The following is a 10,607-nucleotide window of genomic DNA, read 5'->3' on the forward strand; positions in this document are numbered from 1 at the left end:
AAAGAATGTATTGATTTCAATGAAATATTTATCATGTGGTTCGACTAACAACAATTCAAGTAGTTTTGGCAATGTGTGCTACATTGAACTTACATCTAGAGCAGCTAGATGTTAAAATAGCTTTTCTTCATGGAAATCTTGAAGAAGAGATTTACATGCTCCAACCTGAAGGTTTTGAAGAAAAAGAAAAGAAGAACTTGGTTTGCAGGTTAAATAAATCTCTGTACGGTTTAAAGCAGGCGCCGAGGTGTTGGTATAAGAGATTTGATTCCTTCATTATGTGCCTTGGATACAACAAACTTAATGCAGACCCTTGTGCTTATTTCAAGAGGTCTGGTGATAACGATTTTGTTATATTGTCGTTGTATGTGGATGACATGTTGGTTGCAGTACCCAACAAAGATCATATTGAATAATTGAAGGCATAACTAACTATGGAATTTGAAATGAAGGACTTGGGATCAGAAAACAAGATTCTAGGGATGCAAATTCACCGAGACCGAAGTAATAGGAAGATTTGGCTTTCACAAAAGAATTACTTAAAGAAGATCTTATCACGATTCAACATGCAAGATTGTAAGCCAATTTCTACCCCTCTTCCTATTAACTTTAAATTATCCTCCAGTATGAGTCCTAGCAGTGAAGAAGAGATGATGGAGATGTCTCGAGTATCGTATGCATCGACAGTGGGAAGTTTAATGTTCACTATAATATGCACAAGACCAGACATTGCACAAACAGTGGGAGTGGTTAGTCGGTACATGGTGAATCCAGACAAAGAGCATTGGAATACAATAAAGAGGGTTTTGAGATACATCAAAGGGACCTCAAATATTGCATTATGTTACGGTGGATCAAACTTACTAATCAATGGGTATATAGATTCTGACTATGTATGAGATTTGGATAAAAGCAAATCTACTACAGGATATGTGTTCAAAATTGCTGGTGAAACTGTAAGTTGGGTTTCAAAATTGCAGTCAGTTGTGGCTATGTCCACAAAAGAGGCATAATATGTAGCAGCTATACAAGCCAGTAAAGAAGCAATTTGGTTGAAGATGTTATTGGAGGAGCTTGGGCACAATCAAGAGTATGTCTCTTTGTTTTGTGACAGTCAAAGTGCCTTGCATCTAGCAAGGAATCCAATATTTCATTAAAGGACAAAGCACATACGAGTTCAGTACCATTTCATTCATGAAAAGGTGGAAGAAGGGACATTAGATATGCATAAGATCCATACAAAAGGCAACATAGCAGATTTTATGACGAATGCAGTAAATACTGATAAATTTACTTGGTATCGATCCTCTTGTGGCATGTCAGAAATGTAAGCAACATGAAGGTACAAGGTAGAAAGAATGGTGTGAAGATATGATTATTCCAATCAAATCTTCAAGTGGGAGATTGTTGAAAAGTCAATGCATTTGGCCAAAGTTTCAACATTGTTTTCGGTGGAAACATTTAGGTGGCTTTGCATATGCATTTTCGGTGGCATTGAAATTATACAGCTTGAAAATATTTTTTTTTGTAATGGTATAATCATTTTTAGTCATTGTAATTTAGGGTATTTATAAATTAGTCCTTAAGCTTCAACTATAAATACCCTAGCTCATTTAGCTTCAAATTCATCCCAAAGCATTCTAGCTTTCTCCCAATACTAGAGAATTTAGAGAGTTTATTGAGAGTTGTTTTCTCCTTTTTATCAAGAGAGAATTATCATTGTTTTCTCCTTGGTAGATCGAGAGAAGTTGTAATTCCTATTTTCTCATAGTGAAATTCTTCTACTGTTGCCCATGGTTTTTACCCTATATTATTTAGGGGTTTTCCACGTAAATTTTGTGTCTTTTTTATCTTCATTTTTATTTTCTCAAATTATCAGTTGCGATTTTGCTCTATCCGATAGCCGTCTTCCATAACATAATTATCCACCTACAAGTAGTTAATTTTTTTTTTATATTTCACACCAACATTAAGGATAATTATAAAATTTCCCTAAGAGGAATCACAAGCACAAGCACACCAACAATATATTCTGTTAATTCAATCTTGATTTTGAAGATTAAAGTTACATTTAGATAATCATATTTGACCATAAAATAATAACAAATTACTGAATTTTTTTAATATTTTATTCGATGATCAATATTAATCAATCATATGATTGAGCAAAATCAGATCGCATCCTTACGAAGTTCTTATGTAACGAAAATGATGACCCAAAGATAAAATATTAAGAATCGATATAATATATTGTTGGAAATACTTCGTTTTGTTTGATCATAAATACTTCAATTTACTTGTTTTGTAAATATTTTCCTCCCTATTTCTTAGCTGTGAAATCTTTGTGATTTGTCAGTTTCCCTTTTCCATGTATTCATTAATTTTTGAATAATTTGTGATTTGTAAATAATTTTGAAGGTAGACATATATATATATATATATATATATATATATATATTAATAGTATAAAATTTTTGAATAAAATAAGCATAAATAAATTTTTAAGGTGGAAATCATCAATAAAATGAGTCAACAATCGAAGAAAATTTAAATTTCAGGATATATACAATAAAATTTAAGAATAGTTACCATAAATGAAATAAGTGACTAATAAAAAAATCCAGATTTCAGGGCGGGTACCTGCCTATCCTCAACCATGAGTGCATTTGCCACTGCATTGAATTGTTATTTTTAATTAAAACGGACTTAATTGAAAACTACACTAGATTATCTTATCGATGCTTAAACGAAATTTTTATGATATGATCGTCTTTAGCATGCGATTTAGTTATTCATCATGTGAACATACGGATTTATCAATTATAATACAAAAATAAATAAAATTATTATATTATATACTTTTTTTGTCAATAATTTCTAAAACATATAATTAAAAGTTTTCAATTGGCACTTTTTTTTATTGTGGATTTCATATTCATTAAGAACAAAATAATATTTTTCTCCCTTAGATAAGAATTGTTCTCTTTTTTTTTTACTTTTTAAAATAAATTTGTTAAAATATACTATAATAATTGATAATTGAAATATTTGTTCTAAAAATATCTAATTAAAATTTAATAATCTTTTAAATAATATAAGAGGTTTGAAGTCGAACCTTAGTATTATGAATGAAGTAATTGGGTTAGATTAATTAATTAATAAATCGAAGGCAATATATTATTCCAAAAGAAAAGAAAACTATCATTGCTCTTGTATTTCTTCATCCGTACATATAAACAAAAAAATACCATTTCTTTCGGGATAAACTAATTAATTTTTTTAAAATTATATTAAACACTTAATTTTAGTTTCATTTTAATCACTCGTCGTAAAAAAATAATACAAATGCGTTACAATAACATAATGTCACATTATTATTAAAAAATAAAAAATATCACATCAATGTTAGATTTTGAAAAAAAAATAGTTAAGTGACTAAAATAGAACGAATGTGATAGTTAGATACTAAACGTGTAGTTTACCATTCTTTCAAACTTGGTTAGTTTAGGCCCATAGAGGGTTAGGAGGAACCTGAGGCAGTATTATTATTAGTTGGATATTCATCTCTAGCCAACCGATTCGCCGTCCTTTTGCTTGTTTGATCGGATCAGTCATGGCAGACGAGGTAGCCTCCCATTCTCTCTTCTTTTCTTTTCATTTCCCGATTATTTTATATAAAATGATAGGATATGAACAAGAAAGTGGAATAAATGTATTTACATAAATCAATTTTCCGATTGAGATCCCATCTATTGATCACAAGTATGTTTACCCTTTTCATCTTGACTCAAGATGGGCCAATTGTTTTGGGTTTTTTGACGTCATTCCTTTGTTCAATTTATAGTTTTTTAGTTGTGTTTTTTTATTCCCTCCAAATGCTTGAACAAATCGTGAAATTCTATCAATTTTTGAAAGTCATCCGATTTGAAAGTTTATTGCTTTAGGGAGCAAAAAGCCTTTTTGCGTGTGTTACGTGGTATAATGTTTAAGCTGTATGTTGTAGAAGTTTAGTACATTTGAGAGTTGTTTAACCTTCACTGCTGAGAACTGCATTAGGCTCCACATCAAATGAAGAATTTATGTGGAGAATGCTTCGTTGTTTCATGTGTTATCATAGATTGTTGATCTTTGTAGTGTAGTGAATCTTTTTGTAAGCCCTTTTGTTGTACCCAAATATGCCTTTGCCTTTTGATTTGTACCCAAATAAGCATTTATTTCAAATGTAAATTTTGGTCTATGTTTAGGGATTTTTTGTTACAAATGAACTAAGGTCTTATTTTGGTACAAAATACAATTTAAAGGTTAAAGCTTTGTTTTGCTAATTAAAGATTAAAGAGTTATTGGGTATAAAAAAATTATAGATGATTTACTTGGGTAAAGTGGTACATTTGTGAATTCTTTTTGTAATTTGTCGAAAATTTTCTAGGAAATAGATGATTGTAGTTTCTCCTTGAATTCTGTTTTGCCTAACAAATATATATTCTGAAACTAGGATCTAATTTGAAAGGCTCCTTTATTAATCTCTACCCATATTTTAAACAAATTGTTTCTCTTGCCACCCCTTTTTTTTGCCTTCATTTTATGAAGGTTAAGGTATAGAGTAAGTTTATCTTGTCATAAAGATAATGCATTTTGTTCTCTCAATTGCAATTATGAATTAATAGGCTCAAGGTAACTTAAAAAGACAGCAAGGGGATTATATTCTTATTTAGAGAGTAAAGCATATTGACATCACAGGTCATACTGTAGGAAGCATTGTGCCATTAGAAGTGTAAATTCTGTAATACGTTAAACACATTTGTAGATGGTTATTTGTGTTAGGGGAGGAGACATTCAACTTGAAATTATATGTTGTGTGAGCAGACGGAGATAGGTCAGAATAGACCTTAAAGAACAACTTCATGGCAATTAGGGTGATGAAGTAAGGTGGTGTAGGATGGTGAAAAGTCTGGATATAGGAATGATTCAGAGAGGAAGCTGTAGAGAAATTCTTGAGAGACCAAAGGTTGTCTGATTTGTTGAATGATCTAATAATATGATATTTTTGTTCATTAATTTTAGTTCCAGCATTATAAATTGCAGAATAGAATGGGAAGTTATCTATATGTCAACTGTGGTAAAATACATGGGTGAATGGGAAAAGGAAGTTACAATGAGTTAAAATTTGTCAGGGGAGATTGTAGGTGATGGATGATAAAGGTTGATCACATGACATCACTACATTTAGGAATGCATCACTAGATGTTGATTGTTACAGATAATAAGCTTGAGCAATAATGCTGGCAGTTCTCTCAAGTCTGTCTACCTTCCAATGAAGAGTTCATTTATAGAATCATAGCACTCCTGTTGTAAAATTATGACTTTTGCAAATACTGGAGACTCTAATTAGGAAAGTAACCATTTAACAATCAAATGTGGCCTGAAACGATAATACCTTCACTATATCTATAATAAAAAATGTAAGGGGGAGCCCAAAATATGACTCTTGGGAAGTCATAAAAATTTCATGCCAATTGGACTCTAAACTTATGGACGTGTGTATTTATTTTACTGTATATTTCTATTGGTAAATAAATTAATCTGGACTCATAATTGGAATTTTCACTTTGAGCTGACAAGTTACAAATTCACATCAAATTATCATCTACTAGTTCTCACATTTCTTCCATGCCATCTTTTATTCTTGTATTGTCCCAGATTGAACTGAAAACAGCCCCTGCTGACTTTCGTTTCCCTACAACAAACCAAACTAGACATTGCTTCACCCGCTACATTGAGTTCCACAGGTACATTGATTGTTATTTAAAGTTTTATTTTTTGTTTGGAAATTATCAATTTAAATTTTCTAATCTTGAAATCAAATACAGGTGCTTGACTGCAAAGGGTGAGGAATCTAATGAATGTGAAAGATTTGCCAAATACTATCGTTCTCTCTGTCCCGGTGAATGGGTGAGTACACCATATTTTTTTAATTCCATTATCTTACATGAGGTAGAGTTCGTCTTGTTGTAGGGAGCGTATGCTTTAATTCGTATGTGTTATGATTTTTTCACTTTCAGTTACCATTTTATGTTGTCCACATTTGTAAATATTCTGCATGTCATTACGTTATTAATAAAGCTTGTGGAATGTTTTGTGGTTTTAGATACCAGCTGATGCATGCATAATATAATAGCTGTAAATATGAGTCATCCACTTACATTCAACGGCATAAACTCGAGTTGCTTGTTTTTCTCACCAAATCTGTGTTTACGTTGATTGTAGATTTTGTTACTGAATCAGCAGAACTTTATCACCTTAGTGTACTTCAATATTATAGTTATGCTATATGTTGTTCATAGGATCACAATTGATATTGTTAATGATGATAAAAGAAAACAAATAAGTACCTTCTTGGACTGTCATTTAATGACATTTTTAGTCAGAAATCTTCCTATGTCCATATCGTTCGCTTGTAACACATGAAATTTGTGCTTAAATTAGTACTTGATGTAGACTATATTTAGGATCTCGAATTACCATTTACTACTTTAATTGACCTACTCCAGGTACATTGTTAAGTGTTGAATTCGTGCTGAAATGTATTGAGCAATGAATAACTGAATAAACCTTCTCAGTCTTCACCATCTTCATTCTACGCGAACTAAACAATTTTTTTTTCCCTCTTGTGCTTACACGAGCAGCTACTTAAATAAACTACTTTGGGTTTTGCCTAATTGCTGTAGGTTGAGAAGTGGAATGAGCAGAGGGAGAATGGCACTTTCCCTGGCCCCCTGTGATTGCACATTGGAAATAAGATGATGGAGAATTCATATCTTTCTGTTGAACTTAGTCATCCAGTTTCATTGTTTATCCAGGATTTCTTTGAATTAATAAGGCTATAGATGGAGATATGTTTGATTCCATCCAACATTAATGCACCATGGTCAATGAGTATGTCAAAACCTCTACTACTGCTCCATGTTCTTCTGATTTCTTCAATCATATGGAACCTGCATTTTTCAGCTGATTGTTTCAAAAATCATTCTGTGAATTTAAAAATATACCTCATTTTTTAAAGTATATAACTATTAGAAAAATGTAAACATTTAAGAAAAAGTTGATAAAAAGTAATAGATAAACCGAGTCATCTTGTCGTGGCATTGAACTCGGACCATGATGTTCATAATATATATATATATATAAGCCCTGTAATTGTTTTTTTTTACAACGGCAACTAGATTTTATTAATAACATAATGAATCAAAATTACAATGCATCATAATAAAGAGATAAATTTAGAGATAATAATTACCAAAATACTCATACAAAGTAAATAAAAAACCTAAAAATACGAAGAAAAATAAAATCTTTCGTTGAGAATAACGATCAATATCAAAGCTCAATTACCTTCATACAAACTCGTTGTCTCTCTCGAATGAGACATTTGACTAAGTGATAAAAGAGTAGAGAGTGAACCAAATAATCTGGTAAGCTGTGTCGTTACATAATTCTGATTAAATCAGCAAACAATATTTTATCAAAAGAGAGAATCTAACTATACATGACAACCGACTAACCAATTAGTAAATAAATGTTGTAATGGATTTTGTGTGAGAAACAAAACGACCACAAAGCTATGCGAAAAAACGTATCGAAAACCATGAGGATCGTGTCACAAAAGCAGAGAAAATGTGCATAAAAATCAACAAAAAATTCTTTGACATAGATTCTTATTTAAAATTAAAAAAACTCAACAAAAAACATAAAATACATAAAATAAAAATCAAGAGATCTAATATTCTTTGACAATCGGCAACCAACATTAAGATTAGTGTCGTTTCCTGTTAAATAAAAATTAAAGAGAAAAAAAACGGTATAAAAATATTGGGAAAAAAATTAAGTTGAAATAAAGGAGAGACAACTAGAGTCCTTTAAAATATGAATTTGTAATCCGTATAATCTTTAAAATAATTAACAACATAAAATAATATCACATCTGTAGTAATGCACGCTAGTTGCAGGGTGCCACGCAAGTTGAGTTTCACTTTATAGTGACCACATAAAATAATATGATTATCTCTCCTAATAAGACATAAGTTCACTGTTCTTCAGCTTATCCATTCATAATTTAATCTAAAACAAAACTTCGAACAATGATCTCGTCAGTCCTGATTCATCCCCATACCATCATCGTTATTGTACTTAGAAGTGGTTTTACCAGACCAACTTAACTCTTGTCAGATGATTCATCTATAACCACTTGCACCGCTCGTCTGGTCGTTGATCGACTTTGGATCCTTCGCATGTTCCATGTGTTCCAGGTCCTTTGCTTAACCCATAGCACAATATATAAACCAGTGACGAATCCAAAAATTAAAAAATGAAAGTTCAAAATAAATATTATAATATTCATTAATAAAAAAAGTTACATAATTAAAAATCCAAAATAACAATTCATTCAAAAAGCATAAAAAATACTAAACACTAGAAGCAATTACAATTGTTCTCGACGAGCTTTCATTCCTTAAAATCGTTTCAAGATTTTTTTCATCATCGATTTGGACAGGAACATCTCTTTCAATATAAGTGACCAAACAATCATTTAGAAATTGATTACCTATGCTATTTCGCAACTTATTCTTCACGATGTTCATTTTAGAAAATGCTCTTTCCACACTTGCAGTTGCTACGGGGAGAATCAATACCAACTTTATGAGCAAATAGACTTGTTGGTACACTTGATGCTTCTTTGTCTCGACAAGCTTCATGGAAAGTTCACCCATATCTTTCAATATCCAAAATCTATCATCCCTCCGCATATCAACAATATAATTATCAAGTTGATCATCAAGGGCTAGTCTATCAACACTTGTAAATTCATCGGGATATAATTTAGCAAGTCTAAGTATCTTTTGCTTGTCAAAAGAAGAAAATTTATCAAGTGGACTCAAAGAAGCCATACAAGTCAATAACTCTATACTAACCTCATCAAATCGATTGTTTAACTCTTGAAGCTGAAGATCAATAACTCCCAAGAACACTTCAAATCGAAAATGATGAATATTAATAGTATCCAAACGACAACGTTTCTTTCTTCCCGAAGGAGTATACACAACATCCATATCAAGAATATCAATGTCATTCTTGTTACAAAATGAAGTGATTGTAGCAAAAAAAGACCCCCACTCGTTTTCTCTCATATTTTGTTATCTTTCTTTAATTAAAGTAACAAGTGACATAGCATTGACAATATCTTGATCTTTTCTCTGTAAAGCTTTGTTTAATTCATTCATAATCCCAAATATTCTCTTCATCACGTGAATCATGAAAATGAAATCAAATGACTATTGCAAAACTCACATTATCGGTTTTTCGAGCATCATCATCATTTCGAGCATCGTTACCAATCAAATCAAGCACCTCATGTATTGTAGAATACAAATCAATCACATTCAAAATCAACTTATAATGAGACTCCCAACGTGTATCACCCGGCCTACCTAAACCAAGCTATTTGTTTAAACCTTTTTCCAGTCACAATTTCACCATTTTCAAAGGCTTTTGCAATTTTTTCAGCTTGTTTTCCTTTAAGCAAATCTTTTCGCCTACATGATGATCCAACAACATTCAACAAATCTCCAAGTGTATCAAAAAGCCAACCACAATCTTTATTTTTCTTAAAAACGACAACAAGAGTTAATTGAAGTTGGTGAGCAAAACAATGTATGTCATATGCATATTGTGTTTCTCTCATGATTAGAGTTTTAAAACCATTAAGTTCACCCTTCATATTACTAGCTCCATCGTACCCTTGCCCACGAATTCTTGAAAAACTCAAAGAATGCTCATCGAGCAAAGAAAATATAGCTTCTTTAAGAGACAAAGATGTGGTATCACCAACATGAACAATTCCAAGAAACCATTCCTTTATAATTCTTTTTTTTATCAACATAACGGACACACAAAGCCATTTGTTCTTTTTGAGACACATCACTTGACTCATCTACTAGTATTCCAAAATAATCCTTACCAAGAACTTCCACAATTGCCTTGGTAGTTTCTTTTGCACAACAATTGATAAGCTCTTTTTGAATCAAAGGTGCAATCATTTGATTATTTTTAGGTGCATTTTTCAAAACAACATTTCCCACATCATCATTCTTTTTCGCAATCCAATTCAAAAGTTCAAGCAAATTTCCCTTGTTACTTGATTCATCACATTCATCATGACCACGAAATGCCAATCCTTGATGTAAAAGAAATCTTGAACAATGAAGAGAAGTAGTCAAGCGGATTCGGCAGTCACTTTTAGCTTGCTCGGTTTGTTGGTCTAAAGGAACTTTCAAGGATGACTTAAAGTTCTTTAAATTCTCAAATTTTTGAAAAACTTGATTATGAGCACTATTAATTCCACCAACATGTTTTCTAAACTGAACTGGCATATTCCAACCTCTAAACCCATTAACAAAAATGCATCTCCTCCTGCAGCTTTGGTAGTTTCATTCTTAAACAAGTAACAAACAAAGAAAATGCAACATCTTTTGAAACACTATACTCAAGCCAAAAATACTTATTAAACCAAGATTTATTAAAGCGATATAATATACCTCCTCCGAAGTCCGTTT

General features: G+C 31.5%; 1 protein-coding gene across 1 annotated transcript; it reads left to right on the forward strand.

Moving 5' to 3' along the window:
- Nucleotides 1-3,508: 3,508 nt before the first annotated feature.
- On the forward strand, nt 3,509-6,905 carry LOC120124180 (cytochrome c oxidase subunit 6b-2). The gene is made up of 4 exons (XM_039142905.1): nt 3,509-3,625; nt 5,698-5,786; nt 5,868-5,949; nt 6,726-6,905. The coding sequence occupies exons 1-4, from the start codon at nt 3,614-3,616 to the stop codon at nt 6,777-6,779; spliced, it is 237 nt and encodes a 78-aa protein (XP_038998836.1). The 5' UTR covers nt 3,509-3,613; the 3' UTR covers nt 6,780-6,905.
- Nucleotides 6,906-10,607: the final 3,702 nt, after the last annotated feature.

The sequence above is a fragment of the Hibiscus syriacus genome, unplaced genomic scaffold (assembly GCF_006381635.1).
Source record: "Hibiscus syriacus cultivar Baekdansim isolate YM2019G1 unplaced genomic scaffold, ASM638163v2 tig00110415_pilon, whole genome shotgun sequence".
In the NCBI taxonomy this organism is placed as follows: domain Eukaryota; kingdom Viridiplantae; phylum Streptophyta; class Magnoliopsida; order Malvales; family Malvaceae; genus Hibiscus; species Hibiscus syriacus.